This window comes from Papilio polytes, unplaced genomic scaffold, assembly GCF_000836215.1.
Source record: "Papilio polytes unplaced genomic scaffold, Ppol_1.0 DF823693.1, whole genome shotgun sequence".
Lineage (NCBI taxonomy): Eukaryota > Metazoa > Arthropoda > Insecta > Lepidoptera > Papilionidae > Papilio > Papilio polytes.
This window is the reverse complement of record NW_013525511.1, coordinates 342503-369706: the sequence shown is the minus strand read 5'-3', so window position 1 is coordinate 369706 and position 27204 is coordinate 342503. Positions and strand designations below refer to the sequence as shown.

Sequence of the window (27204 nt, the reverse complement as noted above, 5' to 3'; positions counted from 1 at the left end):
ATATATATATATATATGTATATATATGTCTGTATATAAGTACGTAATAAATACAGTAAATAATAAAAATAATAGTAAAAGCGTCAATAGCCTAATTGTTAATGCCCTAGCATATAGCTTAGTTGGATTCAAGTAAAAAAAATTACAATAAACAAAAAGAAAAAAAATCGTTTTTAAATGTTGGTTGCATTGTGTTTAAATCATTGAATTAATGATTATGTAAAAGTTCAAATATAGCAGAGAAAAATCCCACTCCCTTTATTATAAACTTTTCATCTTTATTGTGTGAAAAATAAAAATATAGAGCGTCGGTGGCTCAGTGGTTTGAACACTTGACTTGTAATCTACAGGTCTTGAGTTCGAATCTCGCCGTACCAATCTGATTTTCGATTTTCCGAATTTTCATATGTACATAATTTACCCGACGTTCTTACAGTGAAGGAAAACATCGTGATGCCTGCACATATCGGCGAACAAATTCAAAGATATGTGTGAAGTCAACCCGCAGTGCAGGGTGACTATGACCTAGTCACTAACTTAGGGTAGGCTCCGAGCCCCTCGGTTGGGACGTATAGTGAGCTGGTGATGATGATGAGTAAATTAAACATAGATCAAGGGAAAAAGAAAGAAAAAAAAATTAAATAATCTACTGGATGTGAAAGAGAAGACTGATGTTAAAAAGCATCATCATACATTTTAGGGTTAAAAAGTGAATTCAGATATGACGGCTGATAGAGATGTATGGAACATACTGTGCTTCCTATAGGGACAAGTGACATAATTTCATTATTACCTTATTAGACAATCCCTCAACAGCCTCTTTAGTTGGCAATGTCTTCATGATAACCACTATATCAGCAACATTCTTGCCAGCCATCATTGTGCCTTTCTTATATGATCCTACTTGACGGACTTCTTCTAATTGCTGGAAAACATGAAATATTATGAATGCAAAAGTTTATTACTTAGAGTTTGTAGCCTAAACTGCTGAATAGATCTCGAAGAAATTTGTCATAGATATAGAGGATAGTCTGGAAGAATGCATAGGTAACTTGCTTTTGTTTTTTTTTTTAATTCAGCTGACAGTGTTGTGGCAAAACCTTGCATACAATAATAAAAGAAAACTACCAAGATCTAACCAGTTAAGTAATTTGTCAAAATTCTTCAATATTTTTTAAAATATCTATACTAATATCATAAAGAGGAAGGTATTTTTGTATGTATTGAAATAACTTATAAACTGAAGCAATTTCATAAATTGTTTCACCATTATAAAGCTATGATATCACCAAATACATTTTTAGTTTTATGTAATTTCTCACAGATGTCGGGACCGACAACTAGTTTAAAATATAATCAATGCATATTACTCACACACGCAACAAAGTCTCCTGGAGCTACAACCAGGTTATCCAGCACTGTCTGCAGCTTTGTCACCAAGGAGAGGACCGATGCCTGCTCTGACGGAGTGGGGCAGAGCTCTGCATGGCGTTTGAGAAGTGCCTGTATGTTAAGTATTATTTACTTATCATTGTAAAGCATTGGATCAGGGGTTAGCACTTGACTTGTAATCTACAAGTCTTGGGTTTGAATCCTTATGTACCCATGTGATTTTTATATGTACATAATTTACCCAACATTCTTATGGTCAAGGAAAACATACTGATGCCTGCACATACATGCAAAGAAATTAAAAAATTTGTTCAGTCGACTGACAGTGGTAGAGCCCGCTTTAACATCTTCGCACGAATTGGTTGGCTCGCCCGGTGTAATACTACGACCACACAGAAAGCAGGCGTGAAATGGAAGCTATTCGTGTTTCGTGTGATGAATGTGGTGCCGGAGGCCTAATTTTAGTTCTTTTCCACCCTTTTCTTGATAATAAATAAAGGATGGAAAGGAAAAGTGGATTTGACGGTGGAGGAGACGAACAAGGATGGGGAATATCCTCTTTATGCGCGCCTCCTCCGCCGTCAATCAACGGTAGGCAACGCATCTGCAATTGTGGATGTCTATGGGCAGTGGTCCCTTTCCATTTCGGTTGATTCAGGTGGCCGCTTGCTCGTTTTCCGCCTAATGATATTAAGAAAAAAAAAATGGCTGTTGGCCAGTGTGTTAGACTATGGCATAGTCATCCCTAAGGGGAGACTCCAAACCTCTCAGTGGGGATGTATAGTGAGCAGGTATTTATTATTCACACTCTTTTAATTAAGAACTGTGTATTTCTTGATGATCGGGCTATTTCCAGTGCTCCTCTTGTGTGCCTCTTGATAGGGATAATACCCAATTTCTATTTGCTTATTCAAACAAAGATATTTTTATTTTTATTTGCTTTTTACATGATTTTAACTATGGGTCATTATATGTATTGGTGTCATCGCACTCAAGTAATATATTTTTTTTAACTAGTTAATGATAAATACAATAAAGGTCTTAGTGATTGGTGGCAAACATACAATCAGTGTTTCCTATATAACATTTTTATAAAAATTAGGATAACAGTTGAAATGTTAATATTGTAACCGAAACAATTTTTTTAGGCAAATTTACCAAGTAACCCTCACTTATTTACTAATTATAGAGTTAATCTATAATTTATTTTAAAAAATTAAGTCTATTATTGATCAAAACATTACTGTGACAGATTAATCGTAAAAGTAGAAATAACCACCTGAGTTAGCGCAGAATCGTCAGGCGCTGGTTTGCATCTGGGAAACGCTGGTTCTGCTAGAATTAAGTCGAAAGGAGGTCTTAACAACATCACTCGCGGTCTGTTAAACGGAGGCCTACCCATTCCACCGCGCCCCGGCATACCACGACCTCCTCTTCCAACACCACGAACCATAATATATTTGTTATTTTTACAATGCAATGTAAATGAGAATAAGAGGTTATCAGTATTTTACACTATAAACACTAAACACTTGTATGCACACGTATAATTCTGATTAGGAAAGAAGCTTGATAATCAGTTCAATAATATAGACACAAATATAATATTATTGTATTCTTTGAGACAGACGCGGCTTTGTTTTTCGAAAAAGAGGTTAACAATGTTGCCATGTGTGTCTCCGTAAAGTTACCTATTTTTTTCTAAAGTAAACAATAATAAATCAATTTATTTCACGTAAGTATTCCTGAATAATTTCTTTAAACTGTACTAAAAAATATACAATCCTAATTAAAACTACTATTTTTTTTTAGCAACAAGTTTTATTTAACTGAACGCATCAGTTATTGTTTTGACGTTTCTTATTTTCGATTCCTAAAATGACGTGGAGTAATAGGTTATAAATTTGTTTTATACCCTATTTACTATTTAATTAGGTCAATTTAAGGCCCTCAAGGGCCTGTATAATAGTGGAATTCAACATAAATCCAATTCACCAATATGATTGAGATATCGGACACACAGAGTGAGTAAAAAACATCGTACATGGTATTTTTATGTTAAGTATTGATTATCAGTAAAAACTGCTTTCTCATAATAAATACTGCATGTAGTCAACAAAATGCAATCTTAAACATACATTACAATAAGTAATGAATATTGTACACTCTTGTTTGTTTCGTAATCGTATGAATGTTTAAAGATACCCAAGTCTTGCAATATTTACTATTCAAACATACGATAATTTACGTAAATCCATTTATATAGCAAATAGCAAGTTATAATATGACTAAATCTCACGAAATATGTTATAAAAACTTTCAATAATGTAAATATTTCTTTGACAGAAATTGGCGTGGGCCTTGCGGGGTTTGGTATGACCTTCCTGTTCCTTGGGGTTCTCTTGTTGTTTGACAAAGGTCTACTAGCTATTGGAAATGTGAGTTAAACATAAATTTAAATCATTTAATATTAAAAATCTAAATATCCACATACATTCAAACTTAATAAATCTTCAGAAATCATAGGTTCGAATCCTGCCATGTACCATGATGTTTGAATTTTCTTTGTCCATTCTTATATTGAAAGAAAACATTTGTGAAATAAATATTATGATATACATGCATGCACATATTGGCAAAGAAATTCAAACATATGTGTAAAGTCAACCCGCAGTGCAGCATGGTTGACTATCCTTGTCACTAACTTAGGGTAGGCTACGAGCCCCTCGGTGGGGATGTATAGTGAGCTGATGATGATGAAAATTTAATCTTTTTCAGATTCTCTTCATAAGTGGTCTAGCGTGTGTGATAGGCCTGCAACGGACATTTTTCTTTTTCTTCCAACGGCACAAAATCAAAGCATCGGTGGCATTTTTTGGTGGCATCACAGTGGTGTTGCTAGGCTGGCCGATGTTTGGCATGATAGCTGAGATATATGGATTTCTTTTATTATTCAGGTGATTTTGTTAAAATTTTGACAACACTGGAAATGCCTTGCTTGATGTTAAAGCTTGCTGTAGATAAAATGTGCGCAAGTAAGAATAAAACACGCTTTGTTTTTTTATCATTAAACAGGGATTGAGTCATGTGTGAAGTTTGTGGTAAAAATTTGCTCTCTACCCTTAGGGAGTTTTTTTTTTTATTATATCATAAGGTGGCAAACAAGTATGCGGCCTGAATCCGCTAAAATGGCGAATAAACCGCTGCCCATAGACATTTGCAATAGCAAATATGTTGCTTATCTTTTGTCGACTGAGGAGATGCACATAAAGAGTATATTTCCCCTTCCTATGCGTCCTGCATCGTCAATCAACATTCAAAATGCGGTTGCTTATTGTCAGCGGTCACTTTTCTATTTTAAAGAATTCCAGTGTCCACTTGATTGTCACTTTATACTGTAAAAAATATGGAATTGGTATGTTTACAAACTTTACTATCACAAGTCACAGAGCGGGCGCACTTCTGACCAAACTGTCACACAACTGTTGTGCGATTGTCGATTGTTTCGCACCCATTCTAGTGTTTAGTTGCACAACTAAAGATCGAGTAGTGTACCTCCATATAATCTCATAGGAAACAAAGCTTGTCTAAACAGTTGCTATAGTCAAGTCAAACTTGTGCGCACACTATTAAATAAAATACTGCAGTTAACTTGGGGGCCGTCCATAAATTACGTCATCGATTTTTTCAGACCTTAGACCTCCCCCCCTACAATCATCCTATCGTCATTTCTTAATAACCCCCTCTTCTCTCAAAATTGACGTCATTACCAGTTTGACGAAATTAAAACATTGCAGATTTGAGAAAATAGGGTATTACGAGTATATGATTAAAACACCTGGTTATAGAATCACTTTTATTATTTTTACTTTGGCAATTGGATAACTCCCACGGAGTTTTCACCCATTCATTTAAATTCTGGCTCCCGGGTAATATCTACTAGGTGTGCTGGAAGAAATTTCTTTTTAGAAATAATCTTTTTGTACATGAACAATAAACTGTAATTAAATAAATAAGAATGACGTCCCCCAAACCTCCCCCCTCCTATCTATCATTTACCGTCATCCGCAGATCAACCCCTCCCCTAATCTAGATTGACGTAATATATGGACGCCCCTTGTGGAGAAATGTATTTATTTATGAAGACTTTATGCTGTTTGTTTTCCAGAGGGTTCCTTCCTGCGGCAGTTAATTTCCTCAGAATGGTCCCAGTGTTAGGGTCGCTGCTTAGTTTACCTATTATAAGAGGGGTAAGTTATTTGATATACTTAAATAAGCTCTCAATTGTGTATAGATTAAAAAGACAGTCACCGTATTTGGTAAAGAAGGAATGAACTAGAGACCCCTTCCCTAGGAAAAGTACATATATACCTCTGTGCCTTTTGTCCGTCTTAAAGGTAAAAAATATAGTAACCAATTTTTTTTTAAATTATCATACTTGTGTAATGTATGGATGGATGTTACTATGTCCAGAACGACTCAATATATTATGAAATATAAATGTAGAGCACTTTGGAAGAACACTGATTCACAAGTTTTTTTTTTAATTCACGCAGACGGAGTCACGGGTGACAGCTTAGTTTCTAGATATTTTTGTACCTGTCTGCTTACAAGGCCATTAAATTGACACAATGTTTTTTTTTTTCAGATCGTAGACAGAATAGCGGGCGACAACGGCCGTAATATGGTATGATATAGTGTTGCCATATGAAAAATAAAGACTTACGTTAGTGTTAATCTTGAACGTGTATATTTTATCTGTACGTGCGTTGTGTATTTATTGTACGGTGTTGCCAGTAAATAAATAATTGTGAATGTGGCTGATTGCTTTTTATATATTTTTTTAATTCCGTTATCCGTTTGGTCTAGTCTTTGAAATGCAAAACACATAGAATGGATTCTTAAATAGTTATATTTTGATACAAGATGTACTTTTTAAGTTGGGGTTTTTTACTAAATAATAAAGTTTTTAAAAAGGTAATGAATTTATTCGGAGTCGTCCATTAATTATATGTTATGTTATAATGTTTTACCCCCCACCCCTTGTAGCATGGGCGTAGCCTTCCACTAGCCCCCATTAATTATTGATCTGCCCCCCCTTGACTATAGATCTGTCCCCTATCCCGTGGCCATAGATCTGTCCTCCCCCTTGATCATCGATCTGTCCTCCCCCTTGATCATCGATCTGCCCCTCCCCCTTGACCATCGATCCAGAGGGAAAGTGGGATATGACTGAAAACATGTGTGAAATATATTCTTTGCCCACGTGAAGTTGGAGCGGATCGTTATGTATACTAATATTTAAAAAGGAAAGATTTATATTTTTGTCTAACTCAAAAGCCACTGGGCCGATTTTAAAAATTATTTCACAGTTAGAAACGTAATTTATATGTGAGTAACATAGGCTATATTTCTTCATTTCACCTCGGCGAAGTTGTAAGCAACAGCTCCCTTTTTAAATAATTTGTTTATTAAGAATAGAAATGTACTTGATATTTTTGTCTCCCCTGTTTGTGATTTTTCGTGGTTTTTTTAGTTTCCTATGATTAGTGGACGATTCTTAAAATATATGAAGTCAACGTATAAATGTACGTAGACAAGAGGGTGTTTGATTTTGAATGCTTTCTTATGATTCCAATTTAATTTTCTATGTAAATAGTGTTTTTATGTAAAGTATGTTTACATTTTGTCTTATTAAACGTATAAATGATGTTGTGTTGTTTTTCTTTGTACGAATCTGCCTTTAGTTATACAGAAAAAAGTAGTAAAGAATCGTTCATTTAAAAAGATTCAAATAAGAAAAAATATTATTGAGAATATACAGATTATATATGAATTATTAAATAAAGTAGATAATATTATATTTTAGTGTTATTTACCTACTGTTATAGTTCGAAAATGTATGTTTTTGAATTTTGATTAACTCGATATAAAATGAGATCAGCGACATCTTGTATCAAAAGTCGGAAACTCTTAGACTGTGAAGGAAATACACGACGAACGTAAAACATTATAAGTTATCCATTATTGAAATTATAATTATTTGCAAATTCCTTCTGTATCTCATAATTATTTTTATTTTCACAGGATGAACCAACATTATGAAAATACTAAACCTAAAGTTTGAAGACATTCCAAGAATTTGCTAAATCCGAATTTAAGTCAGTAACAATAAAATTAAAATTGGTTATAACAACTTAAAAGAAAAGTCATAGTAACCAATTATCTTTATAATAAAAGATATTAAAATAACACTTGAATATCTTTGTTTATAACTGGTATTTTTAAAACACCTCGGAAACATAAAAACCTCTATAACTTCAAAAAATAATATGTTCCTTTCCCATCAGAGCCCAAAACCTCTACAACATAGACCCTTGATAACTTAAAACCTCTATAACTTAAAATATATTGTGTTTCCCTTGGACTTTAACTTATCGAGGTTTACTTTATTGTAATTGCTATTTGAAACAAAAGAAATTTGTTAAATGCATTTACTTTGTAACAATTTTTGAAAACAAAACAATGTTATTAAATAATAATTTCAAAACTTTTTTTTATTTAAAAATCGTTCTAAAAAAATTTTAATTACTGTTAAACATGCTTTAACTCGGCATTTGCTGTTATCTGATTTGAGATAGCGTTTTCATTGCGCTTAGCTTACGTGACTTTAGTACGGTGACCATAATTAGAAAAAATAGACTGTCCCATTTAAATTATACCATGTTTCAAATAAAGACATAAATAATGTAACAAAGTATATTACTTAAAAATCATCTACAATTCTATACAGATATTATAAAAACTCAAAAACTACTGGGACGATTTCAAAAATTATTTCGCCATAAAAATGCTATGTTACCACAAGTGATATGGGCTATCCTTTTTATTATTATTTTATTTCATGCAGGCGAAGTCGCGAGCAACATCCATAAGTAAACATATTTACTACTAAATTACTCTATGTTCGACTAAATCCCTAGTCTAGCACGTACTAGGCAATTGGTCCTTATATCCTATTTTATTAAAATCCATAGTCATATTAGTTCCAATTATGTAAGACGGTAAGCAAATGTTACTTAAAAGATAAGCTAAAGTGAAACTAAAATATAGCATAAATGTAACTTCAAAGTAATTTAACTTTAATTATAAAGGTCATTTAATTTTAAAGAATAAACCTCCAAATATCATTTATTACTCAAGGAGTAGTGTACAGAAACGTTAATTGTATGGGCGTCACAGCCATGTTATGCTTTAATAAAATATAGTCTTCATTACCTCTTATGTTTTCTTCCAATTTGCACAGAATAATCTTACCAACATTGCCGTCGTGTCGTCGAGCTAATGCAACACCCATATTTTTGAGATCCGACTACTATCCGATTATTAACATAACAAGCACAATTACGACATTTTAAAACCATGACATAAATATTTTAAAAAACGCTTTGGATCACCATTACAAAGTTATATCGTTATTTCAAACTATGACCAATAACATTGATTTATAGCACAGACTAAATAATCTTCAAGAATACAGAATACATCAAAATAGTTAAAAAGCTAACAATTGGTTGCTAAATGACTTTTAGGGAAAAATTCTCATATCTACATTAACTAAAACTTTTGTGTGACATTATAATCTACGGAACTTCATCAGTTGGGACGCACGCACTTACTCACGCGTGTACTCGGATTCATACACACACATGCAATATCACACACTAAATTAATTGTAATAATATTATATTTTCCTTTGTTATGTAGCAACTTACTCTTAATTAAATATGATAATGGATAAGAGAAGGTCCTGCCTCCTGAAACACAGTTATAATTAGTTCAGGAGACAGAACCCCAATGGATTTTGTAAAAATATTTTTTGTCTAATAAGGCGTTTTTTATTTTATTTTTTTATTCTAGACAATAATCTTAGAACACCCACTTGAAGCTAAACTATCGCACAACTGTTTAGTCCCGTGATTCCTATGAATTTATCTGGAGGTACAATAATCGATTTTTAGTTGTGCAACTAAACAGTTGAAGGCTGCGAAACAATCGAAAATCGCACAACAGTTGTGATTGTCCGTTATTAATTCTTCAATATCGTTAAAATATTCATTATTCAAAAAAAGAATAATATAACTTTCTTTCTAAGCGAATACAATAGGTTTCCACATTTTACAATTGCAACGTGTACCCCCTACTCATCCCAGGTGACGCGACCTACTCACAAGATGGCGTCCGCGACTTCGCGCGCGTAAATTAGAAATAAAAAATAAACAATACGCAATTATTTGTACTGATTTTTAATACAATTTTCGATTAATTATTAATTATTTAAACAAACATTCAACTACTAATTTAGATCGGAAAAATCTAGATAAATCCACGCTCGCCTACGTTTAAAAAATCTCTGTGCATTGTTATGCTTACAGTCCGTTAGTTGTAGTTGTCTCTTTCATATAACAGTATGTTAAAGGGGTGCCGGGGAGAAGGGATGGGGTTGAAAAGATATACTGAATACTTAAGCGCAGGTGTAAATGTTATTTTAATTACTTCCACTTTTAAAATAGAACAAAGATTTGTCGACTGAGTTTTCTATTCTTATAGAATACTAGCTTTCGACCGCGACTCCATTCGCGTGGAATTAAAAAAAAATAGCCTATGTGTTCCTCCGTCCTCCAGATATCCATCCATCCATCTAAACTTTCGCATTTATAATATTAGTAAGATATTTATTGTTTCTTTTAGTTTTTCTTTACAGTGATTTCGCAAATCTATTCTACAGGAGTTTTATTTAATTGAATGATTTTCGAAAAACGAATTTTTAATATACGATAGTTGCAAAAGTGCTGAGATCTTGCGAACTTTGTCACATAAATTGTAACACTCATTGTGTTGTCAAACTCGGTCATCGATAAAATGTAGGGGGCAGCACTGTGTTACTACTCCCACATTGGTTAGCAAATACGCCAATCTTTACGCTGAAACTGAAAAACATTCCAAGCTTATGATCTTTTAATTAAATGTTTATATACATTTAATGCCTTATATGTAATAAGATAAATATACTAATTTATTGCTTTAAAAATATAAAACACAGATATTCAATGTTTGACAAATATTCAACGCGTATAATGTTTTAGGATTGGTCCATATTCGACCAACGTATACATTTTCAGTGATCGCTCGAGCCCGGGCAGACGTGGTCGTGTGTAAGGCGGTATTGATTTATCGTCAACGCCTCTACTAAACAAATGTAATACGCGACACTTAAAATGTCCTCTTCAATACATGAATAAACAGCGTGCAAAAACATCTATCCGGTTACATAAATGCTAAGAAAAGTGATAAATTTACGTTCAAAATCCCGGACTACATCTAGGATCTGATTAGAGTGAGAGAGTTGCACGGAAAAAGGATAGGTTGAACGGCGCCCACTCGATGTTTTAATAAATAGATAATTAAAAAAAATGCGACCGAATGCTTTTGCCTTTTAAAATTAAAAAGTTTAAAGAATGTGACGAATCAGTGCTTTTTAATTGTTCTTTGACTGCTTGCCCCTGTTCATCCGTAAGTATATTTTACAATTATTATCATAATACTAAAATTTAATACGCAAAAGAAAAATATAAAAAAACAACAAACATTTACATTTACTTTTTCAAAAATAGTACAATCGTTTTAAATATAATCTGTACTAAAAAAATACATCATCAGTGGCATAAAGCTCGTAACCTTTGGAAGATAATTAAAAAAAAAAATCATTTTAGAACGTGATTCGCTGTTAAAAATTTGAATTTCGTTAATGCTTAATAAAATTATGATTTGATTTATTTGTTAATTGATGTTTTCTTTAATTTCAAACGTTTTTTATTATTTGAATTGAAAATTTTGATATTTTATTATAATGTAGAAGTAAAACCCTAATTTTAAAACCGGAACAATTATATTACTATTTTTAAAAAAAACAATTAAATCCTTGTACGAATTTACGGTGACATTAGTAAAGTTAAAATGTGAATAACGGGTTAAATTGAGTAAGGATTTTTATGTAAGGTATTGCCATTTTATTTGTCATAGACTAACAATCATAATACGAATATCAGAGATTAAAAAATATGTTTTTTTTTACTATTTTTAAACATTTAACAAAGTTTGTGGCCATTGACGCTCAATAGTTAATTTGGCTATTTAAAAAATCGCTATGAATCCTCAACCAATAGCTACTTAAATAAGCCCATTACTAATGGTAGAGTTATCAAACGATTTCATACGACGCCATTCACCCATTTTAATAAGGGATGGCTTATGCATCCGGGATCGTTTACAATGTCCCGAACATTTCGAAAAGGTCACAAAATCCCGCGGGATATCAGAAAACTCATATCTTATACACCCAAAACATTTTTGTGATGAAATGAAGGACCATTTTCTATTTGTGTGAGCATTTTTGATTTCAATACATTTATATGGTAACTAACAGAATAAAACATTTTACACTAGCTGTTCCCGTGCGGCTTCATCCGCATGAAATTATGAAAATTTTATTTTATTGTTTACATTTGTCAAATTATGAATAGCAAATGTCAAAATGATATGACATGACAAACCTTGACAATCTTGCATCCTTGATGTTGGCAGCAACTTATAATCTATTTCCCACATTTGGGTTTTTATCCAAAATATTTATCCCCTAAGTTTAATGGCGTGAAAATAAATGACCTAAAGTGTGACGTAAGTGTAGGGCTTTTCATTGAAAAAAAGAATTTTCAAAAAAACAATTATCTTGTTGCAATCACTTCGCCGTTTTAACGACGTAGCCGCAAATTCGTTTGCTACCATGTATAGTAAAAATTGCACGTAGGGACAATATGGGTAAGGCAACCAATAAGGTAATAGTGAGTTGCAAATGAAAGCAATTAGCTATTATGAAAGACCGATAGTTTTTCGTAGTCATATTTGATTCTTTTATTTCTGCCTCTTAGAAGGGATTATTCCCAACCGTAACCCCGCTCTGTCCCCACGTGGAAACAGTGGGGCAGAGCAGAGAGACAGTGACAGTGGTTGTGCCCGCTTTAATATCTTAGCACTGCAGCGCCGGCACGCCCGGAGTAATACCACGACCGCACAGAAGACAGACGTGAATGGAAGCAATTCCGTATTTCGTCTGATGAGTGTGGTGCCGGATGCCTAATTTAAGTCCCTTTCTCTTTACCACCCTTTTCTTATAAGGAGAGGATGGGAAGGGGAAGTAGATTTGACGGAGGAGGAGATATTCTCTATATGTGCGTCTCCTCCTTTGTCAGATAAGGGTAGGCAAGGAATAATCCCTTAGAAGTAATGGTTTCGACTATCATTGCGTACAAAAAGTTCAAAAGAGCGTTTAGCTATAGCTTTTAAGGTGGTATATCGTCAGAATCCCCGATAGTACTTAACTGAGAAATACTATTGAGTCCGTAGTTTAGTTTTACGGGATTTTCAGTATTACCTTAAAGCAACGCATATCGCTTACTTTATTATTATTTTTTGATCGATCTCACAAAAGAAGGAGGTACTCAATTCATCTGTATGTTTTTTGACCGACTTCCAATAAGAAAGAGGTACTCAATTCGTCTGTATGTTCTTTTTTAATGTGTGTTACGGCATAACTCCGCCGCTAGTGGACCGATTTTGATAATTCTTTTTTTATCCGAAAGGTAATGCTTGCAGGTGGGTCCCATTTTTTTGTTTGATTTTTGGATTCGAAGACTACGATGATGACACCGACATCAAAGAAATAATAATTGTACAATATAGACATAACAGCTACAATAAAAGAGGTTTACTATTTTCAAGGAATTATTACGTTACTTTTTAGTGTATTGTTTTTTTGGAGATTTTTTTAGTTTTTAGTGTATTTGGTTTGGAAGTCTGTTTTGTTTTTTTTAATTTCCAGCCTATTGTAATAAAATTTGAATAGGATTTTATTAAGTCCTGTAACAACATTGCTCCTAAAACAATACAACCTCGATGTTTGTTCTGCCTCAATTTATGTTAAAACCTCCCTATCCTTTATACATAGGAAACGTTGTGAATATTTTAACAAGTGACCCGCTATCGCTTTTGTGAGCGGACGTTTTTTTAAACACAAATCCAAAATAAGACTGCAAAATTAAGATGTATCGCCAGTAGCTCGTAGATTTTCGTGTATGTTGAGATTTCTTTTGTCTTCCTGGTAAGTTTTGTTTTGTTCTTCTTTTGGTGCCATCTCCTAGCGAAGGTTTGCGATCTTCAGCAGCTTGAACTCTGGATACAGCAGCTCGAAATATAAAACGCGTTGTTTTGTTGTACAATCGCGGAAATCTGCGGTCTTCATTGCAACGAGAAAAACTCCGCTTTTTACAAATAACCAATTAGATAGCAGTAAGTGGTGTAAACGAAGGGATGACAATAAAAATAAATTAGCCGTTTGTCGCTGTGGTTTTTTTAGGTAGTCACGTTTAAAAGTTGTGTTCTATTGATTTTGTGTAGTTCACCTGCAAGACAATGATAGGAAAACAATTCACGTGACGCACGGAACGTGTTAAGTAGTAAACCAGAAATGTAGTACGTCTATCTATACATAATCTTTGACCATTCGATGCTGTTTAATTGTCAAATTTGACATTTCAAAGATGCAATTTTTTGTTCTATTATGTATTTTTTTTAGGTTAATTCTTAACTAATTAATTATTTTAGACTATTTTAAAAACTTATTCAACACAATGAATTATAAAGCAGAATGTAGATTAAAAAGTGCAATCATCTCGCTATTCAGAATTTCATTTTTAAACATTCTTGGGCAAAGAGTTTCGTAGCGTGCGGCCATTTAAAATTTCAAGTAGGTAATTATATTCTGTACAAAGTTTGTGAATGTATACGAGTTCTTTTAACGTTTCGTTTCTTTTGCGGTTTTTGGGGATCTGACAAACTTTACCATTTATTTAGTTACACTGTAAATAACAGAAACAAAGCTCTTTCAATTTTATTTTTAATAAGGATGCAATGGAGTTTTGTGACAGCCAGTATTTTTCACGTATTTTTTTAATAATAATAAATCCTTTATTATAGTTTGTCTAAATAAGATAGATTAGTTTGATAAATGACGCATATGAAGTATCGAATTCAATTTGTATGAAGGTAAATGCTGTACTTAATAGACAGGTATCGTAGTGATGAAACAAACACGCAGCGAACAATTATGAACTATCGATATTCGGTTTAAATAATTATCGAACTCAACTAAAATTATTATTTTCTTATTAACTAATTTATAGGACAATTCTAGTATTGATTATAGTGTAGAGAATCTAGCGATGATAGAAATAATAGCGAAATCCAATTCGATTATGTACGGCTGTAGTAGTAATAAACATTTAGTTACTCTCATTATTTGTTATGGTCATTATTAATTTGAGAAAACAGTGTTTATTTTAAATTCATAAATTATAACTATAAATCTATCGATTCTTACTTCTTAATAAAAATCAAATATCGATAAGATTCATGACTGATTACACAACCCATCCCTACTAAATTTGAAATGAATTGTCAAACTAATCTAAATTATTTAAACACACTATATTAATTGTAACTTCACTTTTGTGTTGTCTATGTTATATCTTTGTTCGGTATCGGTTCGTTCCTTGGAGATCTCGGAACCTTCGATTATGTTACGAGGATGGCCTCCGAGAGGGTTTTAGTAGGTCAGATCATACATAACCCTGCCTTCCCCCAAAAGGCAAGATGTCCCCCCCCCCTCGGAAAAAAAATGAGGTTATATCTTTGTCACCAAGGTTTTATGTAAAGAAGACTTTCCAGCTCGTTTATAAATCACTTCTATTGCCCGGTTACCTATAGAATAATGTTTAAAATGGCCAATAAATGTCTTCACAGATGATAAAGGTTTTAGAGTAAGGAATATCTTATTTGACATTAATAAAAATGTATATGGCTAAAAGTTTAATTTTTTAATAGCTTAATTATCAAGTAAAAGTCGTGTATTACGATTTATCTTGTGTTATTATGTTATTACTAGTTTTCTCCCTAAACTTCGTTGGCGTTGGAAATTTAAAAAAAATGTAAATGTTTTTTAATCTGCAATAATTTTAATAGCAAATCTGTGCAAAATCGAGCTCTTTATGCATACATCTACTTCAACTTTTGCATTTAGTAATAAGTAAGATTCAATAACCACACAATTTTATTATTATTGTAGTTTCAATTCTATTATTATCTCCATGTATCTTTATTTCTTATTCTCTATATTATACATTTTACAAGAATATAAAAATAAAATATATAATATAAAAAATAGAGCACCACCAGCTGCGGAATCCGATGACTCAAGCAACCAGTGGTCAGGGCTACAATCCAACTGTCTAGTGAGAGCTTCTTGAGGTGTTGGTCGAAGCTCTTCGCTATCAGCCCGTGTGCCGAAACGACTATCGGAATAATGGTAGTCGATTTCATACGCCACATGGCGGTAATCTCGTGAGCCAAATCCAAATATTTTAATAGTTTTTCATTTTCGGCTTTCACGAGATTCTCGTCATGTGGAATAGTGATATCGACTAACATTACACAACTCTCAGACCGATCTATTATTACTATATCAGGTCTATTGGCAGCAATAGTCCTGTCCGTAATAATATTTTTATGCCATTAGATATTGTTCGTTCATCATTAGTGTAACCAGTAATAATAAATAATCCATATTAACTGGAAAAACATTTCAAATGTTCAAATTCAAATGTTCTTTTGAATATATTGCAATAATCAGGTAGTGGTAGACTATACATTTACGCGTTCTGCATCCCATTTCATATGCAAATTTAATTTACTGGCAACATTATTCGTGGCGCTAGTGTGCGGCGGATGTTATTATGCACCTTCCGTAACGCGTTAATCGTGTTATTGCAGGAAAATTATCATGTAAAACTATAATGCTTATTTTATTGAAAGGAACATACTATTGTTATTATATTATTATTTACTATCTGTCAAATTATCAATAGCAAATGTCAAAATGACATGACATGACAAACCTTGGCAATCTTGCTTCCTTGTTGTTGGCAGCAACTTATGGTCTCTTTCCCACATTAGGGTTTTTATCCAAAATATTTACCCCTTAAGTTTAATAGCGTGAAAATATACAGCCTAAAGCGTGACATAAGTGTACGGCTTTTTAATAAAGAAAGTATTGTTCAAAAATATGCTGCAATTGCTGACATCTTAGGCAACAAAGAAGCGTGTGTTTACGCTTTATTATAATAGTATAGATATTAACACTTGCGAAGCTTTATACTTTTATCTGTCGGCCGCGATTTCGTCCCCGCGGAAAAATTAACGTATTTAGTAGCTGTGTTTTTCCAGACTATATTCTATGCTACATCTATGCCCAATTTCATCGAGATCCGTTGAACCGTTTAGGCTACAAACTCTAACAGCGATCCATCTAAACTTCCACATTTATAATAGACTTTCGCCCGTGACTCCGTCCGCGTGAAATAAAAAAAAAAGTAAACAGCCTTTGTGTTCTTTCAGACTGTACTCTACATCTATTCCAAATTTCATCGAGATCTGTTCAGTCGTTTAGGCGGCAAACTCTAACAAACATCCATCTAAACTTTCGCTATTATGATATTAGTAAGATTGGCGGCGTGTCTTCAATTAGGACTGGTAACGTTAGCGTTTTTAAAATTCGATTTTTAAAAATCGTTATGAATATAGTAATTTTAGAGTATTTTTTTCTGTCCTATAATTCATATCTTACTAATATTATAAATGCAAAAGTTTAGATGGATGGAAGGATGGATGTTTGTTAGCGTTTGTAGCCTAAACGGCTAAACGGATCTCCATGAAATTTGGCACAGGTTTACAGCGTAGTCTGAAAGAACACATAGGCTACTTATTATCCTGGGAATAGTTACGGTTCCCGTGGGATTCATTAATTTAGTTTTATAATCTTTACTCGATTATTCTGCAACGGTTCAACATATCTTATTGAAATTTGGCACAGATATAAAACAAAGTCTGGAGTACATGGGATAAGCTTCATCCCCGAGAAAAGTCCTGTTCTCGAGGGATACGAAGCGTTTTGTAATTTATATAGTTTGTATGTTTTCTAATACCACGCGTACGAAGTCGCGGGCAACAGCTCGTACTCTATATTTTTAGAGATGTGATTTGTAGATGACCTATCGCACAACTGTTGTACGATTTTCGATTATTTTGCAGCCTTCAACTGTTTAGTTGCACAACTAAATATCGAGAATACGCACCTCCATATAAGCTCATAGGAATCAATAAGAGACTAAACAGTCGTGCGATAGTTTAGTCAAAGCTTACGCTGTTATTCTAACTTTTAACTATTGGTTTTTTAAAATAATTTTATTTTGTTAAATGTTACAACTTCCCTATGGATTTTATTCTTTATTCGAAGGTGTATTGACTATTGGTCTAATTTAACATTTCGAGTGTGTGTTATGACAAGCTTTGGCACAGATTCAATAACTACGAGAACATATATGTTAGTGTTTTTTATAGAATTGCACATTGTTTTTGTTTTAGGAGTCGAAAGCGATAGCTTTTTGATTTTGGTATTACTCTAAGAATGGCACATTTTAAAATAAAAGAAATATATTTATAACATTTAATCCTTATCAACACTACAATACAATTAGAAATAACAAAAAAACAATGTAATTAAACAAAATGCATTTTTTTTTATAACATAATGTGGCAAACGAGCAAGCTGCCACCTGAAATCGCCAAAATGGCGAAGCGACCGCTGCCCATAGACATCCGCAATTGCAGATGCGTTGCCTACCCTTATCCGACGGAGAAGGAGACGCACATAAAGAGGATATTTCCCCTTCCTATGCATCTCCTCCACCAAATCAAATCCACTTCCTCTTCCCAACCTCTCTTTAAAGGTTAGGTAAAGGTTTCGTACTGAATTATTTAAAACTTGAAAGTACTGTGTTTAGAAATGCTATACAGAGGAAAGATTTGTAGTTTTGTATTTATTTGATTCGTGTAAAAACTACTGAGCCGATTTGGAAAAATTCTTTTACCATTAAAACTGTAATTTATCTGTGTAGTAGCAAACTGTTTCTTTTTATTATCTTTTTTACACGGAGAAAATCGCGAGCACAGCTAGTATTATAATACTTCTGTAATGTTTTTCTCGCTTTCAAATAAATGCTAATGATATGCGTTATCTGTGGTCATTTATATATAAAACTGTGACCGCGAAGAATAAAAATGACATTAACAGTCATTTGGTGCGCAAAAGACCAGTAGTCGATGCAATAAAATTTAAATACGCTGTTATTTCAAGTTTACCATTTAGATACGTTCTTCGTAATTATTACATTGATGTTAGAAATTGATTGTTTTATTAAATATCTCGCTTTCAACCGCGACTTCGTTCGCGTGAAATTAAAAAGTGAGTATGCTAAGTGTTCTTTCAGACTATGCCAAATTTTATAAAGATACATTCAGCCCTTTAGGCTACAAACTATAACAAACATCCTTCTAAAGTTTCGCATTCATAATAGTAGTAAGACTAACTTTCGCCCGCGACACTGTCCGCGTGGTTAAAAAAAAACAAAAGTGAGTATACTATGTGTTCTTCCATTTTACCCTCTATATCTATACCAAATTTCATCAAAATCCGTTCAGCCGTTAAGGCTACAAACTCTAACAAACATTCATCCATCCATCCATCTATCTAAACTTTCGCATTTATGATATTAGTATGAAAGTCTATTACGTCTTTTTAAATATATATGTCCATGGATGTTGTACTCGTAGATCACCTCGGGGTTTCCGTCGTTTTTCTCCTTATAGCTTAAAATAGCCTAAAAAAAATACTCGTTTATATAAAAAATAGCTTAGACACTTCCAATTGTTTTTTACTCGACTGACATAGGTTATGTTTTCGAGTACGTTTTTATATGGCTTTAAAAATGAAGCAAATGGCCATTGTGATAAAGTACAAAATCATTTAACTTCTACATTTACATAGCAATAAAATTCAGTGGATACAGAAGTTGGTATGCAAATTGTTTGAATAGAATTCAACGTTCGTTGTACGAATTTAATTGCTTGTAATAGAGTCGAGATTGGCGAATCAAGTGCGAGTTAAACTTCTTAAGACTTAAGTTGACTCTATTACTGGAACATTCGAGAAACTTCGAATACAAAGCTATTTTAATCTACACTACCGAAAGAACTATAAATCATCAGCACAACTGTTGTACGATTGTCGATTGTAAAATCGAGTAGTGTGCGTAATTCTTACTTCTTACTAATATTATAAATGCGAAAGTTTAGACGGATGGATGTTTGTTAGAGTTTGTAGCCTAAACGGCTGAACGGATTTCGATAAAATTTGGTACAGATGTAGAGGATAGTCTGGAAGAACACATAGGTTCACTTTTGTTTTTTTTAATAATTATAATATAGGAATCTAAACGACTAAACAGTTTTAGAATAGTTTAGTCAAAAGTGTGCGCTAAACTTCTAATTTTTTCCAGAGTTCAAGCACAAAATTGTGGCGCGAAAACGGCGTCTGATGGACTTTTCTTGGACTAAACTTCAGTGTTGACAGTTAGAAAACAAAATTATACTAGAAATATGTACTTTCGATTAGATGTCAAATTAGTATTTTTGTAGCTTAGGTTACATAACTGACAAAAATATTGTTTACTTTGTCTTTATGAAGCAGAATGGGAGCCGCTACCGATGAATACCCATCTTAAATCTATTTCGTAAGGTACTTTATTCTGATTTCTTGGGACACGGAGTTTTGGCGGGAAAGCAACAAGATCTCGAATTAACGCTTCATCGAGTATTTTTTTCGCTAGACAAATGAATGTTTGTAGGTCACGTAATAATCTTTGAATAATGTCAAATCCATAAAGAATACGCAAAGACAAAAGTTGTCTATGGCACGCGGGATATAGTTTATGATATTGCTCACGTTACCTCATTTCAAATGTTCACCTAAATTATGTTGACTAAGAAGCGTCAGGTTTAATAAATGGCGGTCATTTTGATTTGTTTATACGTCACGGAGGACATCATCATCTTTTAAGTTATTTAATCGATGGCTAGGTCTTCTTCTTTGTCGTTCGAGACTCGTTGTGGTCACCACTTATTAGTGACCAGTTTCACAAGCAGCCAATCCAACTCCACGATATAATTCCGCCATCCCCATTCTACCATCGGACATTCAGACATACGGCCGGAACCCATCCTCTTGCAGTTGATATTCCGCGAGTTCTAACAAAGAAGTTTGAGTCATCGTTCCTCGTGCGTACTGCGAAGGTTTGGAATAAGTTGCCAGCGTCGGTTTTTCCATCCAGATATGACGTGGGGGCCTTCAAGAAAAGAGTGAATGCGTATTTATTAGGGTAGCGCGTACCATTTTTCGACCAAATCTTCACTCTCAGTCGGTGAAATCGTGGTCAAGCGCTAGTTTAAAAAACTTAAAAAAAAAAACCCGCCCTGATGTGTTTGTGCGATTGTCGATTGTTTCGCAGCCCATTCAACTGTTTAGTTGCACGACTACATACCGAGTAGAGTGCGCACCTCCATATAAGCTTATAGGAATCACAGCGAGACTAAACATTGTGCGATAGTTCAGTTTCATGTGGGCGCACGCTCTTATAGTAAACTTACTGTTAATATTTTCAGTTTTAAAATGTGCAGATTGTCTATGATAAAAGATGCAATATAATGCAAGTAATATTTCCAAACATTCACGCTTGTAACTTAGAAGTGGTAGACAGGAATAAAGGTTACTAATCCTGTTAGTTTATACCCTTATTTTAATTGCTAAAATAAAGTATTAAAACCGCTATAAAGTAACAAAAACATGAAAGTAATTTCATAACAAAATTGCGTCGGTTTATTTTTCAATTTTTTAATTCAATTACACAAAATGGAGGACACGCGGCCGCGCGCTTTTTGAAAGCAAAATGGCCGCAAGCCGAGAGCCGCTTTTAAAAGCTTTATACAGGTGAAACTGTGAGAGCGTTTGAGTGTTGTCATGTTGAATGCTAAATTAATTTTCCACTTACTGGGCAAATTGTATTTTTAAGGAAATATTTAGCCATTTTTCAAAAACAAAGTTACCAGTCCTAGATAGGCAGAAACTACGGACTTATCTCAAAGATCATAAAATCTAGTCAAAAATCCACAATGCAACCACAGATAAAATACGTATCAAACTACCGCATACCATAGACAGTGTATTTTATCTGTCCGTAAAATAGATTAACAACTGAGGTTGCAGCGTTGAAGTGGGGCGTAAAACTTTGTTTTACAATTCCGTCTTCGTAAATTAAGGGGGCGGGCGAGAATGCATAAAATCAACCCACATTCAATGATTACTAGTCTAAATAAAAAAACAAATTAATGGCTACAAATCAGTTAGTGTTGATTTAGTTACACCTAGGTTAATACTAGCTGGTGCCTGCAACTCCGTCCGCGTAGGAATAAAAAAAAGTGAGTAGCCTATATGTTCTTCCAGACTATACTTTTTGTCTATGACAAATTTCATCGAGATATATTCAGGCATTTAGGCTACAAACTCTAACAAACATCCATCCATTAAAACTTTCGCTTTTTTAATATCAAATAGATTAGATGTAATTTATTTTGCAATAGTTAAATATATAAAAAACTGACCTAAAACTGTTCACAAACAATTTGACGGCATGTTTGCGCTCGTCGTTTTGGCGCCAAAAGAGTTACGAGCGCGCGGGGACCATCTGTCAAAGTGACGGCGAAATATTGCGCGAGTGTCGTTCGGAAACTGCTACTTCAATGATAGTGTCGGATTTTTGCAATTTTTTGTGCATCATTAACTTTTTAACACTATTTACTATTATAGAAGCTACTTGCTTTTGTTTATTTCTGTAGAAATATTTCTCCCGCCTATTTTTAATTGACACAAAAGTCTCTATTGGATAAAAATAGATTAAAAAATCCAATGACGCTACTAGGCCGTCAAAACAATACGTTCACAGACTAAACAATTATTGTATTCGCGATATCAACGTACGTATTACGTACGTCGTCTTTTGAGGTTAGTTTGCGCGGGAAATGTTTATTTGTCTTGAGTTAGTGCACATTACGCATGCCATCTTGATTTACTACGGTTTAAGATAATAAATTACGATAATAGAACGAATGTAGCAACAGGGAGGTGTTAGAAATATTATTTTAACGCAAAATACCTTGATTTCCTGTTATTATTTAAGATTCTGGTTTATTCATCTTTATATTTAGACCTTTTTTTCTGAATTTTAACACGCTCATTGCGTAACAGGCCGATATCGGCCTGACGCGGTACTTAGGTACTTAACAGTGGTAGTGACCGCTTTAACATCTTCGCACTAATGGGCCGGCTCGGCCCCAGCAGTACCACGACCAGGCGTGAAATGGAAGCAATTCCGTATTTCGTCTGATGAGTGTGGTGCTGGAGGCCTAATTTAAATCCCTTTCTCTTTACCACCCTTTTCTTATAAGGAGAGGATGGGAAGGGGAAGTGGATTTGACGGTGGAGGAGATGCATAGGAAGGGGCATACATGACATAAAATGTAAACTTTATGTTTCCACAGAGTTATACCAATTTAATCTATCGTTCTGGCGGGTCTATAAAGACCTGCCACGTTAGCGGAAATATCATTGGGGGTGCATTTTGGCCCGCCCGCACCAGATGAAGAATTTTTATTTCACTTGCCGTAGTAAACGTGTTACCTAACTAGTTACTTTGAAAAACTACCCTTAAACACATTTTTTTTATATAATATAAGGTGGCAAACGAGCAAGCGGCCACCTGAACACACCGAAATGAAAAATGACCGCTGTCCATAAACATCCGCAATTGCAGATGCGTTGCCCACCCTTGATTGACAAAGGAGACGTACATAAAGAGGACATCGCCTTCCTATGCGTCTCCTCCACCGTCAAATCCACTCTTCCTTTCCATCCTTTCCTCTCAAGAAAGAGGTAAGGAAAGGGACAAATTATGCCACTAATAACATTGTAATAACATACGATTAAATTGCCAGTTAATTGTGGTTTAAAAATTCTTTAAGAACTTCACTGGGAAGTAGCAAGCGGTGTCCATCGACGGTCGTCTTTGAATAATTTAACGAAGTATTGATTTTATTGCATACTTAGCTAACAATGTACGATTACGAAGCGCGTTTCACCTTTGATTAAACTATTGCAGTACTGTTGAGTCTCGCTTTAATTCCTATTAGCTTGTATGGAGGTACACTACTCGATTTTTAGTTGTGCAACTAAACAGTTGTAGGCTGCGAAACAATCGACAATCGCACAACATTTCTGCGATATTTTATTCAAAGGTGTGCGCCCGTTATTAACCTAAAAATTACACACAGTATATGACATGACAATTCATATTCATACTTCATACTAATATTATAAACAAGCTGTTGCCCGCGACTTCGACCGCGTGGTATTAGAAAACATAAAAAAAATATAAATTACAAAAAGCCACGTATCCCTCGGGAACCGGACATTTCTCGGGGATGAAGCTTATCCCATGTGTACTCCAGACTTTGTTTTATATCTGTGCCAAATTTCAATAAGATATGTTGAACCGTTGCAGAATGACCGAGTAAACATTAAAAAACTATATTAATGAATCCCACGGGAACCGTAACTATTCCAAGGATAAAAAGTAGCCTATGTGTTCTTCCAGACTATGCTCTAAACCTGTGCCAAATTTCATGGAGATCCGTTCAGCCGCTTAGGCTACAAACGCTAACAAACAAGATAAACAAATATTTGTAAGATATTATAAATGCGAAAGTTTAGATGGATGGATGTTTGTTTGTTACAGTGTGTAGCGTAACCGCTTGAACGGATTTAGATAAGTACAATTATAGTCCGTGATGGTCTGTCTGTTTACTTTATAAATGGTGGGAAGAGTTGTCAAAAACAGACAGTGGACAGTATTCACGTAAAGGACATCGCAAACACGTACTCTAAGAGCGGGATTGTCGATTGTTTCGCTGCTAATTTAACTGTTTAGTTGCATAAGGGACATCGAGTAGTGTGCGCTCCATATAACCTCATAGGAATCAAAACGCAACTAGACAGTTGTGCGATAGTCATCTGTTTAACTGGTTACGAAAGCCAAATACAAAACTTTTCTTCCAACTAAAACATCTTTAAAATTATCTACATATTTACAATTAATTAACAATATTATGTCGCGGTCATATGTTAACATGCTGAATGTTGGGCCACCAAAGTTGCGGATTGCAAAGGTTGCGTGTGGCTGAGATGCGTATGTTAAGATGGATGTGTGGTGTGACATGAATGGATAAAGTTAAGAATGTGTATATTAGAGGAAGTTTGAAAGTAGCGCCATTGAGAAGCAAAAGGTTAGCGTGGTATGGACATGTTATGCGACGAGACGATGGGGACATAAACCAGAAAGTGTTAAAAATGAATGTGGCTACAAAGGTAGAAGACCGAAGAAAGTATGGATGGATTGCGTGAAAGAGGATATGCTTAAGAAAGGAGTGGATTCAGATATGACTGCTGATAGAGATGTATGAAGCAGCACATACTGTGCCGACCCTCCGTAAGGGATAAGGGCAAGTTGATGATGATATCGCGATCACATCTTGACCTTGTAAACGTCTTTTCCTTCTTTTGTTTTTATCATCTTTTCTTTAATAGTTAAACTATGCAACGTCTCAGTGGCCAGTATGCAACCTCTTTGGCTGTATTCACACTTGTCGGCCAAAGAGGTTGTATTTTGCACTGACCACAATCAAAGGTGTGCGCGCGTTCTTACACTGTTAAATTGTACTTTGAGAATACGTAGTAGCTGTTCCCGTGCGACTTCCTCCGCAGGTAATTATAAAAACTTTATTTTATCGTTTACATGTTTCAAATTATCAATTACAAATGTCATAATGACATGACATGATTCCTTGATGTTGGCAGCAACTTATGGTCTCTTTCCCACATTAGGGTTTTTATCCAAAATATTTACCCCCTAAGTTTAATGGCGTGAAAATATATAGCCTAAAGCGCGACGTAAATGTAGGGCTCACATTAAAAAATAGAATTATTCAAAAATATGCTGTAATTGCTGACATCTTAGGCAACAAAGAAGTGTGTGTTTACGCTTTATTATAATAGTATAGATATAGATAGAGTATAGTATTGTATCTGGGCGTACCTTATAGTGTTGTGCAAAACGTATGTTTTATCGACGCTAACGTGACCTCACGTCACATCGGATTGTATCTTGATAAGTATCGATCGTTATACATCGCTGGTAATTAGCACTAACTAGTGTTGTGCTGATGCAAAAAATATGACGATAATTGTTAATCTTACTTTCTTACCTATATTATAAATACAAAAGTTTAGATGGATGGATGTTTGTTAGAGTTTGTAGCCTAAACGACTGAACCGATTTCGATGATTTGGTATAGATGTAGATGATAGTCTGGAAGAACACATAAGCTACTCACTTTTGTTTTTTTAATCCCACGTGGACGGAGTCGCGGGCGAAAGCTAGTCATATAATAAATGCGAAAGTTTATATGGTTAGATGGATGTTTGTTAGAGTTTGTAGCCTTTTTTTTTAATTAACGTGGGGAAATGCCTAACGCATACCACCCTTGCAGGGACAAGGGTAGTTATGTCGGATTTGCGCCGACTAAAACCCCACGTTGGCCTCCAACTGCCATAATAAGGAGCCGCGGGATCTCCAAATGGAACACTTTCGCCGCCCCTAATGACGCTTTGCAATTAATAGTTGCTCTCTCTAATAAAGTTTGTAGCCTAAACGACTGAACCGATTTCGAGATTTGGTATAGATGTAGATGATAGTCTGGAAAACACATAGACTATTAATTTTTTTTTAATCCCACGCGGACTATTTAGGATAATTCTTGCCACAGATTTCAGTAATCGAGAAGTCGCATTGCAAAATGTCATATCCTAGATCGGTCGACAACTTTTTAAATGCGACGTTATTATTTTGTTTTAGTGAGAGAAATGACGATATTGCCAATTTTATCAAAATAACAATCTGAATCGACGAAAATTCCATTTAAACTATACCAGTGTCGGTAAAATTTAAAATGTCAATTGAATCTGTATGTTTTGATTTTAAATTTAATTTTGGAATATCGATATTTCATTATCAGGTACATCTCTAAGGGGTTTGGTAAAAAAGTATTTTCTGCGTCACGTTGCGCGGAAGTTGTTTTTTTTATAATCTTCCGGTTGACCTACACGTGCGTAAAATGTAATAAATCCATATTAGACGGCATCCACTTGAAATAGCTTGTAAATTAAACCACGCAAACATGAAACAGATTTTGAGATAATTCTAATCATACTAATATTATAAACTAGCTTTCGCCCGCGATTCCGTCCGCCTAGAATTAAAAAAAAGTGAATAGACTATGTGTTTTTCCAGACTATCCATATCAAATTTCATGGAGATCCGTTCAGCCGTTTAGCCTACGAACTCTAACAAACATCCATCCCTCCGTCCAAACATTCGCATTTATAATATTAGTAAGATGAGAAAGTTGGGATGGATGTTTCTTAGAGTTTGTAGCCTAAATGGATGAATAGATTTTTGGAAGAACACATAAGCTTACTTTCAGTTTAGTTTTTTTTAATTACTCACGGACGGACCTGCGGGCAAAAGCTAGTTATAAATAATAAGAAACTTTCGAAACACATTCACAAAATAACTTTTAC

At 34.3% G+C, this 27204-nt stretch overlaps 3 protein-coding genes across 4 annotated transcripts in view; 2 read left to right on the top strand and 1 right to left on the bottom strand.

The window, feature by feature from the left end:
• LOC106103934 (interleukin enhancer-binding factor 2 homolog) overlaps window positions 1-3047 on the bottom strand; it is a 10096-nt gene extending 7049 nt beyond the window's left edge. The window contains exons 1-3 of the mRNA XM_013283851.1: window positions 2671-3047; window positions 1374-1502; window positions 793-924 (exon numbers count right to left, since the gene is read on the bottom strand). Coding sequence (XP_013139305.1) covers window positions 793-924; window positions 1374-1502; window positions 2671-2844 — 435 coding nt within the window. The 5' untranslated portion in view covers window positions 2845-3047. The remainder of the gene's footprint in view (window positions 1-792; window positions 925-1373; window positions 1503-2670) is intronic.
• A 202-nt stretch (window positions 3048-3249) lies between these two features.
• Window positions 3250-7586, top strand: LOC106103936 (vesicle transport protein GOT1B). 2 transcript variants are annotated; one of them, XM_013283853.1, is made up of 6 exons: window positions 3250-3415; window positions 3738-3829; window positions 4170-4348; window positions 5560-5641; window positions 6040-6078; window positions 7479-7586. In XM_013283853.1, exons 1-6 carry the CDS (start codon window positions 3391-3393, stop codon window positions 7494-7496), a joined length of 435 nt encoding a protein of 144 aa, XP_013139307.1. In that variant the 5' UTR covers window positions 3250-3390; the 3' UTR covers window positions 7497-7586. The 2 variants fall into 2 exon arrangements, with proteins under 2 accessions (XP_013139307.1, XP_013139308.1); XM_013283854.1 differs by having other exon boundaries at window positions 6040-6117; window positions 7479-7572.
• Window positions 7587-10585: 2999 nt separating this feature from the next.
• The window catches only part of LOC106103938 (Kv channel-interacting protein 1), a 36827-nt gene continuing 20208 nt past the window's right edge, over window positions 10586-27204 (top strand). The window contains exon 1 of the mRNA XM_013283855.1: window positions 10586-10964. The gene's annotated coding sequence lies outside the window, so the exon portion shown is untranslated. The remainder of the gene's footprint in view (window positions 10965-27204) is intronic.

Excerpts from the sequence above, each read along its gene's own strand:
- LOC106103936 (XM_013283853.1), top strand. The coding sequence starts at position 3,391 with ATGATTGAGATATCGGACACACAGA. Across the intron at positions 3,416-3,737 it reads TGAGATATCGGACACACAGA|AAATTGGCGTGGGCCTTGCG; the intron begins GTGAGTAAAAAA and ends TTTCTTTGACAG. Across the intron at positions 3,830-4,169 it reads GTCTACTAGCTATTGGAAAT|ATTCTCTTCATAAGTGGTCT; the intron begins GTGAGTTAAACA and ends AATCTTTTTCAG.